General features: G+C 39.3%; 1 protein-coding gene across 5 annotated transcripts in view; it reads right to left on the bottom strand.

The window, feature by feature from the left end:
• SMC5 (structural maintenance of chromosomes 5) overlaps window positions 1-16,277 on the bottom strand; it is a 113,952-nt gene that overhangs the window by 73,334 nt on the left and 24,341 nt on the right. For 4 of the 5 annotated variants that reach the window (XM_017341738.3, XM_008256276.4, XM_070050947.1 and 1 more), the window contains exons 4-7: window positions 7,604-7,766; window positions 6,312-6,446; window positions 4,889-5,029; window positions 2,771-2,932 (exon numbers count right to left, since the gene is read on the bottom strand). In XM_017341738.3, the coding sequence (XP_017197227.1) occupies window positions 2,771-2,932; window positions 4,889-5,029; window positions 6,312-6,446; window positions 7,604-7,766 (601 nt within the window). Of the gene's footprint in view, window positions 1-2,770; window positions 2,933-4,888; window positions 5,030-6,311; window positions 6,447-7,603; window positions 7,767-8,330; window positions 8,394-16,277 lie in introns of those variants that run through there. The other variant, XM_070050951.1, reaches the window with a different exon arrangement.

Here is a 16,277-nt window from a genome sequence, read left to right on the forward strand (position 1 = left end):
GTTGGAAAATGCATTCTGCTGGAACAGAAGTAACAAAAGGGACAAGAATAGCATGAACACTAACTAAAGTTAACCATTTTGACCTGTTGCATGGCTGTGAGTGCCAATAAATTTTTTAAATATAGCCTGGTATAAACATGATACTTTACAATCAATAATCACTTCCTCAGAAAAACAATTACAAAATATTTTAGGCTACTAGACTTTCACATAAACAAAACAGGCTCATGGACATCAGACAATACCTTAATAGCCATGCTTCCATTAGGGACAAGCAAAACAAAAGGTTTAAATTAATGATTTGGAACCCACTATATACTTTTTCCCCCTTAATATACAAGTAATAGTTTAGCAGTAACAGAAAACTCAAGAATCAGAAAAATATATTACAAATACATAATTTAGCTACAACCAACCACTATTAACTAGAAAATGACTTAAAACTACATCCTTTGTTACCTCTGGAATTTAGTATTCTTAACTATTAAATGAGGGGACTTGCCTAGATAGTATCCATTATCCCCTCTTGTGCTAACATTTAAAGTGATTAACAGTAATCCATTTCTAAAAATCAGATCCAATCAAGTCCCCAAATCCTCACCTGTTTAATGATTAATCTTTCAAATTAAGATACAGTGGTGCTTTTGCGACATGATAGCAGCAAAGTAAAAACTACTAACTCCTTTCCTCTGCTAGAGTTCCATATAACTGCTTTTCTAACAAATTTTACAATTTATATTACTCATATTTGTATACTGAATGGTCCACACCAATTAGAAATCTTAAAATCAGTAACAACTTACAGTAGCATTTCATGAGAATAAAATACAATTTTTAAAAAAAGAGAAAGACAAGATGACTATAAAGAAAATACTAGAAAGTTTGCAATATACAATGATATGATCTTCCAGTAAAGGAAATCAAGTTTTATACTAATTTTTTTTCTAATAACAATGCCAGGTTGAAATTCTCCCTTTACAATCACTGAGCACAGTGGCCAGATCTATCATGAATACAGTGAAAATGGTTTTCTGGTTTCATAAAATGAACCTTCATATAACATGAATTTCATTGGTCTAATTACAAAGTACTCTACTTATTTGAGAAAACTGATCAATTTATATCCAAAGTTCTTAGGAAGGTGTTAATATCATGACATCTGTGAAAACAAAACTGTGGCTGCTTACAATGCATTATTGCAGTCACCCTTATCTGTGGTTTTACTTTTTCTGATTTCAGTTGCCTGAGGTCAACCACTGTCCATCAATACCACATGGAAAACTCCAAAAGTTGGGGCTGGTGTTCTGGTGCAGCACGTTGAGCCAATACCCCATAGGAGTGCTGGTGTGAGTCCCAACTGCTCTATTTCAGATCCATCTCCCTGATAATACACCTGGGAAAGCAGAGAAAGATGTCCCAATTGCTTGAGCCCTTGCCACTCACTGGGAGATCCGGAGGGAGTTTCAGGCTCCTGAGGCTTTGGTATGGCCCAACCCCAGGCATTATATCCATTTGGGGGATAAACCAGAAGATGCTGTCTGTGTGTGTGTGCCTCTTCCTCTCTCTCTGTAACCCTGCCTCTCAAATAAATATTTTTGAAATATAAATTAAAAAACACTCCAGAAATAATAAGTTTTAAAGTGCATTGTGTCATGAATAGCAAGGCAAAATCGCGCTTCCTTTGCCTAACATACTCATGCTGTAGCTGGCTTGGTCATTAGACTGATGATGGCAGTGCTTATGTTCAAGGAATCCTTGCTGCACTTAATAACAGCCCCAAAATATAAAAGTTGTGATGCTTGGGGCCAGCGCTGTGATGCAGCACATTAATGCCCTGGCCTGAAGCGCCGGCATCCCATATTGGTGCCAGTTCTAGTCCCGGCTGCTCCTCTTCCAGTCCAGCTCTCTGCTATGGCCTGGGAAAGCAGTAGAAGATGGCCCAAGTCCTTGAGCCCTGCACCCGCATGGGAGACCTGGAAGAAGCTCCTGGCTTCGGATCGGCACAGCTCCGGCCGTTGTGGCCATCTGGGGAGTGAACTAGCAGATGGAAGACCTCTCTCTCTCTGTCTCTACCTCTTTCTGTAACACTTTCAAATAAATAAAACAAACAAACAAAAAAAAGTTGTGTTGCTAACACTTCACATATGCCACAGAGAAGTAGTAAAGTGCTTCTTTCAAGTGAAAAACAGAGTACACGGGGTTTACTGCACCCCACGGTTTCAAGCATCCAGGTCATGGAAATCCTCCTTCACAGGTGAGTGGGCACTACTGTGTCCCTGAAGCAAGGATTTAAGACATTCTCAAAAGAGTATTCAACCCCAAATCAAAGCCCCTTAAGGATTAAAAGCCAAGATCACTTTTTTAAATTAAGTTTTGAAAACATAAGAAATACTCTACTATATTATCTATTCTGAAAAATATCAGATATTCTGTAGCATCCTCCTCCAAAGGGTGTGTAATTGCAAAGCAGAGGTAATAAATTTATAAAAGGCACTCAGCATATTTTTAGGAATAATACGGACTACACTTGTAATTAAAACAATCCCATTTCATTTTTCTCTTTTGGCATCTGGGAATTTCTATAAAGTAGCAATCCTCCAACATTAGGTCCTTGAACCCTACAGCAATAGTTAAAAACCTTAAGTTAGTTAATGAATATAAGAATAAAAGCTACAAGGAATCCTCAGAAAATATTTTGAAAGAGCTGTTAAATATTTTTATATTTGCTAAAATAAAATTCAGATAATCCAAAATAGAGCCATAAAAGTACCTTTTCTTTGATCTGAGCCTCCAAAACATGACGCTGCTTTTCAATTTCTTCCATTCGACGTGTCATAGGAATCTGCCCTTCTTTAAGTTTTCTGACCTCTTCCTTCACTCGATCACGAGCTTGTTTCACTTCTTCATATTCCTGACGAACATTTTCATATTCCTTGCAAATAATTAAATAAAACTTAACTAACACATATACTAAAATCAAGGTACAGGCATAAACCAAATGATAAGACTGACAGGATAACTGGTATAAAATTTATCCTCAGTAAAAACTTCAGAAACAGTAAATAGCAACAGCAGCATTTATCTCTATCACTAGACCAGACCTTCCCACTTCGGTTTGCTTCTGAAAATTACATCCTAATTGCTATTAAAATTAGATTTTCTTCTAATATCTCAGTAAGGAAAGGATATAGGGATGTTTAAAGAAGCATAAGAAACTCAGTAAGAGGGGCCGGTGCTGTGGCGCATCAGATTAACGCCCTGGCCTTAAGCGCCGGCATCCCATAGGGGCGCCAGTTCGACACCCGTCTGCTCCACTTCCAATCCAACTCTCTGCTGTGGCCTGGGAAAGCAGTGGAAGATGGCCCAAGTCTTTGGGTCCCTGCACCCACGTGGGAGACCTGGAAGAAGCTCCTGGCTCCTGATCAGCTCAGCTCCAGGCATTGCGGCCAATTGGGGAGTGAACCAGAGATGGAAGACCTCTCTCTCTCTGCCTCTCCTCTCTCTGTGTAACTCTGACTTTCAAATAAATAAATAAAATCTTAAAAAAAAAAAAAAAAAGAAACTCAGTAATAAAAGGCAAAATTGAAAAAAAAATAGAGAACAAAAGGAAAACAAAAAGGGTACAGCTCGCTGAGTGGAAATGATTCTTCTTGTCACATCACAAAAACCAATTAAAATTTGCGAAACGAAGCTAAGAAGTAGTGGCACAACAGGCACTCACAATGCCCACATCGTGAGCCCCAGCTACTCTGCTTTTGATTCAGCTTTCTGCTAGTGTGGAAGCAGCAGATGATGGCTTAAGTACTTGAGTCCCTGCCATCCACATGGGAGACTGGAGGAGTTTCTGGCTTCTGGCATAGGCCTGGTCCAGCCCTGGCTGTTAGAACCATTGTGGAAATGAACCAGCTAATGGAAGGTCTTTGTATCCCATTCCCTCTCTGTCACTCTGCCTTTCAAGTAAAAAACTGGTCAAAATAAGTGCAGCAGTAACACAGCATATGAAAATTAACAGAATGAAGAACAGTTAAGAAAATAATATGTATAATAGAGTAAAAAGGAGAAAGGAAGTGAGAATGCCACACAGTTATTTTCCTTTTCTTTTTTAAAGATTCCTTTATATATTTGAAAGGCATAGTTAGAGAGACAGAGAGAGAGAGAGACAGAGAGGAGAGGGAGAGGGAGGGAAGGAGGGAGACAGGGAGAAACTGAGAGAGATCTTCCATCTGCTGGTTCACTCCCCAAGATGGCTGTAACAGCTAGCACTGGGCCAGGCCAAAGCCAAGAACCAGAGCTTCTTCCAGATCTCCCACATTGGTGCAGGGACCCAAGTACATGAGCCATCTGACACTACTTTCCCAGGGTCAAATTAGCATGGAGATGGATCAGAAGCAGAATTGCCAGGACACAAACCAGCACCCAAATGGGATGTCTGCGCTTTTACCTGCTATGCCACAAGCGCTGGCCCTACCACTAGTTTTAAAATCTAATGACAATTATTCCCATTTAACTTCAGAACAATTAATCATAAAATGTTCTTATTTTGTTTCACCTATTACAAAGTAATGCATTTAGGCCAGTGCCGCAGCTCACTTGGTTAATCCTCTGCCTGTGGCACCAGCACCCCGGGTTCTAGTCCCGGTTGGGGCGCTGGATTCTGTCCCAGTTGCTCCTTTTCTAGTCCAGTTCTCTGCTGTGGCCCAGGAAGGCAGTGGAGGATGGCCCAAGTGCTTGGGCCCTGCACCCACATGGGAGACCAAGAGGAAGCACCAATACCAATATCAATACCAAGGCATCTAATTTCATTACGTAGTAATTTGTGCAATCTTTGTAACCACTATGCCTCTTAAAAAAAAGTACCTATCTTCACCTCTAATAATTTAATACTTACCACCCAGGGCCGTTTTGCTTCAAGCATCTCAATTAAATCTAAATGGCGCTTTCGTTCATAAAATCTTTCCACATCTTGTTTGTATCTTTCATTCCTCTGAATCATCTTCTCTAGATACTCAGTCTTCTCTTTGCAAGAAGTCTAAAGTAAATATTTGGTGAGTCATTAGTTTAGCTGAAGAGAAAGACAATTGGTCAAATCTTTTAACAAGAAAAAATAATCAATTCTAGTAAAACTTCACAATAAAGAATTCCACTAGGGTTCTTAAGGACTGAGTAGAAGTCACATTCACACCCAGGTTGTAGACTAGGCATTATAATGTATTATCAGTCATGTGACTATGAGGATGCCCTATCACACTTGAGCTAGGACTCCTCTTGACTAAAGGTAAAAGGTATGTGTCCCATCCACTCCCAGGGCAGAAGCAAATCACTTAATATGGGTAAAAGCTCAATATAACTGTGCAAGTAATATACAAATGAAGAAGTGTCATAATGTTATACACACCTCTGAACTAAGGACTTAGAAATGAGATAAAGAAAAGCTAAAATGTACAGCCTTTACAATGTGAATCAGCAAATACAAACACATCCTCAGAACTACAGATGCATGCTGGTCTTCTTCCAGTAGATGGTGGTAGTTTAGGTAAGTGTTTCAAGTGGGAGTGTTAGATTATTGGATGTAGGGAAGGGTAAAAGAATCAGAGCATCAGAAGTGGTATAAAATTATAAAGAGCTCCAAACAACTTCTTTGGTCACTGACTCAAAGGAAGTATAATAATAATAATCACAACAATAATAATAGAAATTGTCAAGTATAACTATTTACACTTAAGAGAAGGCATCTGTTTATCAGATTTCTTACCATAAAGATTTGTTGAATTCATTTCAGTTGCTGGGACATAGAAAAAGATCCACAAAAATAAAATCTTTACAAATCAAATGGTATTCTATAAAAGGACACATGTGTATGTATTTGTATATATGTATGTTTATTAAAGGTGAAAATAAAAAATTTAACACTATTAGCTAGTTCCTCTCGTGCCACAGAAAAACTTCCATGAGAAAACTAGCAAAACAGAGAATTAGCCACACATGTTGTTTTTTCCAAAGCCTTACACAATGCCTGGCACAAGGTGTTTAGTAGAGATTTAATCAATGAATGAACAACACTATAACTTCCTGAGAGGAAAATCATACTATTATTGGCTTTTTAAAAACTCAACTGATAACATATATTTACTAAAATTCATTTATTCTCACATTTTTGTCACTGTAAATGTTGTTAGCAATATAATCCTGGGTGAAAAAAAAAAATCACAAACATGAATATTATCAATGTATGGAACGATTACTCACTTTTCCACATTTAAACATAAAAAGTAATAAGAGACAAGAGAAATGAATTACATAATTATGAATACCTCTAGTTGTTTTTCTTTTTCTCTGAAGTTTTTGAGCTCACAGTGATACCTGTGCATTTCTGGAGGACCAATTGACTTCTCAGTAGCTTCAAGGAGTTCAATTTTGCTGAGTTTAGCAAATTCTCCAACTTTGTCCTAGAGCATAAAAATTAGTATCAGCAACTGTTATTACTTATAAATATCTTTAAACGTATTTCACTCATGATCATATACTCATTTAAAAAAACTGAGCTGTCACTCTTCATATAAATCAAGCATATTAACTGTCATCTTTTTACTTTAAAATTTATCTATGTAAATATTTATAGGTTGAAATGTATATATACATATAATAAATAGTTTTGGAATACAAGAAAAAATAACACACACCCCTGGACTGAAATGAACACTATCACACAACAGACTGAGCATTTGAAGTTTTTTAAATAAAAAAAGTAGTTTCAAACTTCTACTCTGGCAATACTACCAAGCTTTATACTTTTATTTAATTAGAATATATTTAATCAAGTCATTATTTTGTTTCTAGAGAAAAACTATAATGTAGTTAATAGAAATATTCAAAGACATTTTAAAGTCTCTGACCTATCATCTCAAATGTATTTTCAAGATTTTTTGTTTTTAATTAACAAATTAGAACACACAATTTTAGAAAGCTTATGTATAGATTACAAATTTTAGTGTATCAGTATTTTATGTAAATACATTAGTTAAAACCTAATAATAAAATTTTAAGTGTTTATAGATGGAAACACATAATTATCCAAGCCACTCTCTATAATGGAAAATAACACAATTTTAGACTCTTAATTAGAATTTTCTAGAATACTACAAATTTAGTAAGTATATTTTAAGAGTGCCAAGTTCAGCAGTAGGCACTTGGCCTGGTATTTAAGACAACATTCCACCTGGGTGTACCTAGGTTCAAAACTCAGCTATGGCTCCTGTTTTCAGCTTCCTGCTAAAGCAAACCCTGGCAAGCAGCAGTGATGGCCCAAGCAGCAAGTTAGTGGCATCCATGTGGGCTACCTGGACTGAGCTCCCTATTACTGGCTATGCCTCTGCCACCCAGACCTTGTGGGCATCTGTGGAATGAATAAGCAAATAGGAGCTTGCTCTTTCTGTCTGCCTTTCAGATAAAGATATGCATTATATTTTTTCAAAGAGGGTTGTTGTGTTTAACTTAGATAGTAACCATATCCCTTGACTAGTATTTATATTTTATATGGCATTATAATTATACTCTTTTATAGCATTAAAAAAACTATAATTTCCCCAACTTATTTCAATCATACCTGAGGTAAGAACTGGCAAAGATTGCCCACTTGGATATTCAAGGCTGCAACTTGCTCTTCTACTATTTTTTGGGTTGTAGATTTTTTGTTGATGAACCAAAAGGATTGATTTTTTGCCACATCAATCTCACGAGTGATTACAAGATTTCCAGAAGCCCTGAACCTAATTAGAAATAATATAAAAATTTTTAAAGTCACAATACATACATTAGTTTAGAAATAAAATTTCCCCAAATTCTCTTGCACCAAAGATGCCAGATAAGATTATTGAGGGTTCCTTTTTTCCCTTTTGATATTTGGTCTCTCCCAAGAAGGAATCTTGACATTTTATTAGTAATAATACCTTAAATGACTACATGTCATTTACTATTTAACAATTAAAATTATTTAAATTGTTAAATCTAAAAAAAGTCAATGCTAATTTCAAAACACTACCAGAGGAGTCACATAGCTGGAGTTATTTATTCTTTAATCATTACACTATTCTTCAATCACATGGTTGACTGCAATTCAAAAAGTGTTGGTGTATACCTTAAAACATCCACTACTTGGAAAATATATGAATGAAAACTGATTCTTGCAAAAGCACCTCCAGGAAACAAAACTTGCCCATACAGGTAGCCCACGGCTTCCTCACTAAGTAGTCCACTTTGAATTCAGAAGGAACTCTATCACACGGCTATAAAGGAACATAAAGCAAAATAGAATCTGAAAGAAGGGTATTTACTTATTTCTTGCTTTTAGAAGTACTACTGCTCCACACCTCCCATCTATTCATCCATCTTCTTCACTGGAAATCAGCAGCATGTGGTAGAAAGATAAATTATTGGTATCCAATGGCTAAATGACAATGATAATTTGTAAAAATTGTAAAAATAAGTATATTGACTCAGAACACTTTAAACAGTAAGATTTTAGGACTTGAAAATACTATTAAACTTTTATTTCCAGCAGAATGACTAACAAAGAGCCTTTACTGATACTGCTGCTGTAAACAACTGCAAATAATAGAAAATACCTTCATAAATATTTGTATGAATTATCATGAAAGTGAGGACTTCTGGCCAAAATCCTTAATGGAGGTGGAAACCCAGAGTGACTTTCACCTTGAGTACATCTGCCCAGCCAGGTGACTCTGGGGATTCACTTTTCATTATCTCATGGTAGAAGGATTATAGCAAAGCCCAGAGCTACCAAGGGTGGACAGTCTAACAGCAAACCACCCCGGGCTATTCCTTCAGTGTAAGGCTAATAAACTAAAACAACTTGATCATCATCATCAAGGGAAACTGTCTGTCTAAAGGATGGCTTGAACTATAAAACAAAGTCTCTGCTGAGAGTTACTAATCCCAAGACAGACTCAAAGAGCTTCATATCTTAAAGTTACATCAAATACCTACAAGGCTCAAAAATCCTCAAGCCAAGAATCCTGTATATTGTGATTCTGAATTAACGTATCAATGGTTTCTGACAGTAGTTAGTAATAATCTTCTGCAGGACTCTACTTTATCCCCAATAAATTAACACAAAGTTCAAGGAGAAAAGAGCAGCTCAATGGACACATACATGAACATGAACACCCACACCCACACCCACACCCACCCACACACAGCATTAAGAACAGCTACTTCTGGCTGGGAGAACTGACAGGGAACTAGGGGCTGACGACTGGGAGCCTGTTTACCTGACTATGAAATCACTGTGGCTAAGTGGGAGGGTGCAGTGTGTGGCTGGGACGTTGGGCAGTCACTGTGGGCGGCTCCACAGGCTTGGGGCTCCCTGATTCCCTGGTGAGGGTTACTACTGTGGGACCCCTTCTAATACCAAGGACTGCACGTTTCTTTTGTGTGGTTCTTGTAGAAACCCAAATCAATACTATACCCACTAGGACTAGCGCCTAGGCACTGGTCTCCTGTGAGGAGGCCAGTGAGAATATAGCAACAGAGCAGAACAAACCTCCCCTCTGATGGAAAAAAAAATTTACCACGCCCAACTTGGGTGTCACCTACCTTGGACACCCCTCACCCTGCAGTATTGAACAGAGCTCCCTGACAACATCCAGCACATGCCTCTGGTTATACATTAAGACTGGACACTTCACTAAGCCACATAAATATAGCCCAAAGATAAAAGCCATCATGGGGGGGGGGGGGCAAGTATCTCAAAAATGCCCAATAATAAACACAGCAATTCAGGAAACAAGAATAAAGAAGACAACATTACGCCTCCAAAGAACACAACACTTCAAATACTAGAATGTGAAGCCGAAGAGACTGAAGAAATGCCAGAAACTAATTCAAAAACAATCATAGGATTACTTAGAAGTAATCAGAAGCAAATCCCTGAACTAAAGAAATTCATACATAACATGAATAAAAATTTCTCCCAAGAAATTAAGGTTTTAAAAAAATTAAAATGAAATATTGGGGGCCAGCGCTGTGTTATAGAAGGTTAAACCCCTCCACCTGCGGCAACAGAATCCCATATGGGTACCAGTTCGAGTCCCGGCTGCTTCACTTCCAATCCAGCTCCCTGCTAATGGCCTGAGAATGCAGTGGATGACAGCCCAAGTGGCTGGGCCCCTGCACCCACGTGGGAGACCCGAAAGAAACTCCTGCCTTTGGCCTGGCCCAGACCTGGCTATTGCAGCCACTTGGGGAAGGAACCAGCAGATGAAAGACCCCGCTCTGTAACTCTGCCTCTCAAATAAGTAAATCTTTTAAAAAAAATGAAATATTAGAAATGAAGAATTCAATAGAACAAATAAAAAATGCAGTTGAAAGCCTTAAGAACACACTCAGGGGCTGACGCCATGGCGCAGTAGGTTAATCCTCCACCTGTGGCACCAGCATCCCATGTGGGCACCAGTTTTAGTTGCGACTGTTCCTCTTCCAATCCAGCTCTCTGCTGTCGCCTGGGAAAGCAACAGAAGACGGCCCAAGTGCTTGGGTCCCTGCACCTGCGTGGCAGACCAGGAAGAAGCACCTGGCTCCTGGCTTTGGATTGGCGTAGCTCTGGCCATTGCGGCCATTTGGGGAGTGAACCAATGGAAGCAAGATCTTTCTCTCTGTCTCTCCTTCTCACTGTCTGTAACTCTATCAAATAAATAAATAAAATCTTAAAAAAAAAAAAAAACACACTCGGTGAGGCATAAGAAAAAATATCCAAATTAGAAGATATATTTTGGTACTGGAGCTGTGGCACAGCAGGATAAAGAACTGGCCTGCAGTGCTGGCATCCCATATGGGTGCCTTTTCAAGTTCTGGTTGCTCCACTTCTGATTCGGCTCTCTGCTATGGCCTGGGAAAGCAGTAGAGGATGGCCCAATACCTTGGGCCCCTGCAGCCATGTGGGGTACCCAGGGGAAGCTCCCAGTTCCTTGGCTTTGATTCAACTTAGTACTGGCCATTGTGGCCATCTGGGGAGTGAAACAGCGGATGGAAGACCTCTCTTAAAGTCTCTAGCTCTCTCTGTAACTCTTTCAAATAAATAAAATAAATCTTTAAAAGGTTAAAAAAAAAAAAAAGACAAATCTCTGGAAATTTTACAGTCGACAAAAAAAAAAAAAAAGGAAAACAAATAAGAAAACCATCTTGAAGATATGTGGGATACTATCAAACAACCCAATATATGGGTCATAGGAATTCCTGAAGTCATGGAAAGACAGAATGGATTAGAAGGCCTTTTTAGTGTAATAATTACAGAAAACTTCACTAACTTGGATACAGAAAGGGCTATCTGAGTACAGGAAGCACATGGAACTCCTAATAGACACAAGCAGAAAAGATCTTCACGACACAATATAGTCAAACTTTCCACAGTAAAACAGAAAGAAAAGATTCTAAAATATGCAAAAGAGAAATGCCAGATTACTTTCAGAAGATGTCCAGTTAGACACACAGCTGACCTCTTATCAGAAACCCTACATGCTAGGAGAAAATGGCGAGATACATTCCAAGTCTTAGGAGAAAAAAACTGTCAACCTAGAATACTGTAACCTACAAAGCTCTCATTTATGAATGAAAGTGACATAAAGACCCTCCATAACAAACAGAAATTGAAAGAATTTGTTACCACTCATCTAGCCTTACAAAAGATGTTTAAGGATGTGTTACACATAGAAACACAGAAACATGGTCATTCCTAATAAAAAAGGTGAAAGCAGAAAATTTCCCAGTAAGAGTACAAAGGAAATCCAAAGTAAATATAGGAATATTTATGGAAAAATGACAAGGCCAAGACATAGCAGATACTTATCAATAGTCACCTTCAATGTTAATGGCCTCAACTCTCCAGTTAAAAGATACAGACTGGCTGAATGGATTAAAAAACAAAACCCAGCCGGCGCCACGGCTCACTAGGCTAATCCTCCACCTTGCGGCGCCGGCACACCGGGTTCTAGTCGGGGCGCCGGATTCTGTCCCGGTTGCCCCTCTTCCAGGCCAGCTCTCTGCTGTGGCCAGGGAGTGCAGTGGAGTGGAGGATGGCCCAAGTCCTTGGGCCCTGCACCCCATGGGAGACCAGGATAAGTACCTGGCTCCTACCATCGGATCGGCGCGGTGCGCCGGCCACAGCACGCCGGCCACGGCAGCCATTGGAGGGTGAACCAACGGCAAAGGAAGACCTTTCTCTCTGTCTCTCTCTCACTGTCCACTCTGCCTCTCAAAAAAAAAAAAAAAACCATCTGCCTGCTGCCTACAAAACAGACTTTCTGTTAAAAGAGACAAAGAAGGGCACTGTGTAATGATTAAGGGATCAATTCAACAAGATGTGACTATAACAAGTGAATATGCACCTAAATACAGGGCATCTGACTATTTCAAAAAAAGTGTTAATAGATCTAAAGGGAGACAGACTCCAGTACAACAGTAATGGGAAACTTCAATACCTAACTTTCAGCAATGAACAGATCAACCAGACAGAAAACCAGCAAGGAAAGTTAACTGACACTATAGACCAAATGGACGTAACAGATATCTGCAGAACTTTCCATCCTACAGCTGCAGAATACACATTCTTCTAACTAGCGCATGGAATTTTCTGTAGGATCAATCATATGCAGGAAATAAAGTAAGTCTCTGCAAATTCAAAAAAACCTAAATCATACCATGTATCTTATTGGATAACAATGCAATGAAGTTGGAAATCAACAACTCAGGAATCTCTATAATACATACAAACACGTGGAGACTGAACACATGCTCCTGAATGAACAGCGGGTCACTGAAGAAATCAAAAGAGAAATAAAAAAATTTCTGGAAACAAATGAAGATGATAATACAACACATCAAAACTTATTGGAGGGGCCGGTGCTGCGGCATAACAGGTTGGGCTGCCGTCTGCAGTGCCAACATCCCACATGGGCACCAGTTCAAGACCTAGCTGCTCTACTTCCAATCCAGCTCTCTGCTATGGCCTGGGAAAGCACTGAAAGATGGCCCAAGTCCTTAGGCCCCTAAGGGAGACCCAGAAGAGGCTCCTGGCTCCTGGCTTCGGATTGGCACAGCTCTGCCTGTTGCAACCAATTGAGGAGTGAACCAGCAGATGGAGGACCAACCTTTCTCTCTCTCTGCCTCTCCTTCTCTCTCTGTAGCTCTGACTTTCAAATAAATAAAGAAATCTTTAAAAAAATTATGGGATAGAATAAAAGCAGTGTTAAGAGGAAAGTTTACGGCAGTTGGTGCATACAGTAAGGCACCAAATAAATGCATCTCCAGGACCTAGAAAAACAACAGCAAAGCAAATCCAAAGCTAGTAGAAGAAAACAAATAATTAAAATTAGAGAGGAATAAACAAACTGAAACAAAAAGATACCAAAAAATCGGCGAAACAAAAAACTTGTTTTCTGAAAAAATATACAAAATTGACAAACCACTGGCCCAATTCACCAAAAAAAAAAGGGGAGAGAAGACCCAAATCAATAAAATTAAAGATGAAAAAGGAAACATAACAGCTATCACAGAAATAAAAAGAAACATCAGAAATTACTACGAAGAGCTGTATGCCAACAAAAAGGGAAACCTAGAAGAAATGGATAGATTCCTGGACACATACAACCTACCAAACATGGGCCATGAAGACAGAAAACCTAAGCAGACCCATAACCAAAAAAGAAACTGATCAGTAATAAAGACCCCCTCCCCCAACAAAGAAAAGCCCAGGATCGGATGGCTTCACTCCTGAATTCTAGTAGACATTTAAAGAAGAACCACCTCCAATTCTCCTCAAGCTATTCAACCAATTGAAAGGGAGGGAATCCTCCCAAACTCCTTCTGTGAAGCCAGCATCACCTAAATTCCTAAACCTGAAAAACATACAATAGAGGAAAAGAAGTACAAATCAATTTCCCTAATGAACACAGATGCAAAAATCCTCAACAAAATACTAGCCAGTTGACTATAACAACACATCAGAAAGATCATTCACCTGGACCAAGCGAAATTTATTCCTAGAATGCAGGCATGGTTCAACATTCCCAAATCAATGTGATATAGCACATAAACAAACTGAAGAACAGAAGCCAAATGGTCATCTCAACAGATGCAAAGAAAGCATTTGATAAAATACAACACCCTTTCATGATGAAAACTTTAAGCAAACTGGGTATAGAAGGAACATTCTTCAACACAATCAAGGCAATTTATGACAAACCCATGGCCAGCATCCTACTGAATGGGAAAAATTTGGAAGCATTCCCACTGAGAACCAGAACCAGACAAGGATGCCCACTCTTACCATTACTATTGAATATAGTCCTGGAAGATTTAGATGGAGCCACTAGGCAAGAAAAAGAATCAAAGGGATACAAATTGGGAACGAGGAAATCAAACTATTCTATTTGCAGATGACATGATTCTACATAAGGGACCCAAAAGACTCCACCAAGAGACTACTGGAACTCTTAAAAAGTTTGGTAAAGCAGCAGAATATAAAAATCAACACTCAAAAATCAATAGCTTTTGTATACACAGACAATGCCATAACTGAGAAAGAACTAAGATCCGAGCAGGCATTGTGGCGGGGAAGGTAAAGCCACCACCTGCTATGCTGGCATCCCATATGGCTGCCAATTCGAGCCCCGGTTGCTCCACTTCCTGTCCATCTCTCTGCTATGGCCTGGGAAAGCAGTAGAGGATGGCCCAAGTCCTTGAGCCCCTGCACCCTTGTGAGAGACCCAGAAGAAGCTCCTGGTTTCAGATAGGCACAGCTCTGGCCATTGCGGCAAAGATCTCTATGATGAAAATTACAAAGCATTAAATAGAAGATGACACACAAAAAATGGAAAAACCTTCCATGTTCATATATTAGAAGAATCAATATCAAAATGTCCATGCTACCAAAGTAATTTACAGATTCAATGCAACAGCAATCAAAATACCAAGAATATTCTCAGATATAGAAAAAATGATGCTGTAAGTCATATGGAAACACAGGAGGCCCCAGATAGCTAAAGCATCTTCTACAACAAAAACAAAGCCAGAGGCATCACAACACCAGATTGTCAGGGTCTCAAGCCCTATGCTAGCCCCTGACCAGCAGGGGCAGCGCAAGCACTCCCCAACAAGGCGAACGGGAGAGGTAAGGTCGACGGGTGATGAACACACCACCACAAGCACCAGTGAGTTCTGTCGAAGCAGGAACCACTTTATTGAAGAAGTATGCAGGCTTATAAAGCTTACAAAAGACATGTGCAGTAGGGGAGCCAATCAGCGAAAAGGTCATGCAGGCGTGGATGGAGCATCAAGGGGCACCTTCAGCAAAGTATAGGGATCACGCACTGTCGACGAGTCTGGAACTAAAGCGGACCTATCCCTGCTGGTGGTCTGATCTTATGTAGCTTAACTGCAGCAGCCACAGACACGCCCCTCGAACATCTGCCAGGTGCCATATTGTAATGGAGATTTTACGCAATGCCCAACACCAGATGTCAAGAAATACTACAGGGCAGTTATAAGCAAAATAGCCTGATAGTGGTACAAAAATAGATGGATTGACCAACAGAACAGAATAGAAATGCCAGAAATCAACCCATGCATCTACAACCAACGTATCTTTGACAAAGGAGCTCAAATCAATCCCTGGAGAAAGGACAGTATATTCAATAAATGGTGCTGGGAAAACTGGACCTCCACATGCAAAAGTATGAAGCAAGACCCCTACCTTACACCTTACACAAAAATTCACTCAAAATGGATTAAAGATCTAAATCTACAACCTGATACCATCAAATTTTTAGAGAACATTGGAGAAATCCTGCAAGACACTGGCATAGGCAAAGACTTCTTGGAAAAGACCTCAGAAGTACAGGTAATCAAAGCCAAAACCGACAAACGGGACAACATCAAATTGAGAAGCTTCTGCACTACAAAAAAAAAAAAAAAAAAAAACACTCAGCAAAGTGAAGAGGCAACCGACAGGATGGGAGAAATTATTTGCAAGCTATGCAAGTGACAAAGGATTCATAATCAGAATACATAAAGAGATCAAAAAACTCAACAACAAAACAAACAACCCAGTGAAGAAATGGGCAAAGGACTTAAACAGGCATTTTTCAAAAGAGGAAATCCAAATGGCCAAGAGACACATGAAGAAATGCTCAAGATCACTAGCTGTCAGGGAAATGCAAATCAAAACCACAATAAGGTCTCACCTCACCTCCATCAGAATGGCTTTC

Source organism: Oryctolagus cuniculus, chromosome 1 (assembly GCF_964237555.1).
Source record: "Oryctolagus cuniculus chromosome 1, mOryCun1.1, whole genome shotgun sequence".
Taxonomy (NCBI): domain Eukaryota; kingdom Metazoa; phylum Chordata; class Mammalia; order Lagomorpha; family Leporidae; genus Oryctolagus; species Oryctolagus cuniculus.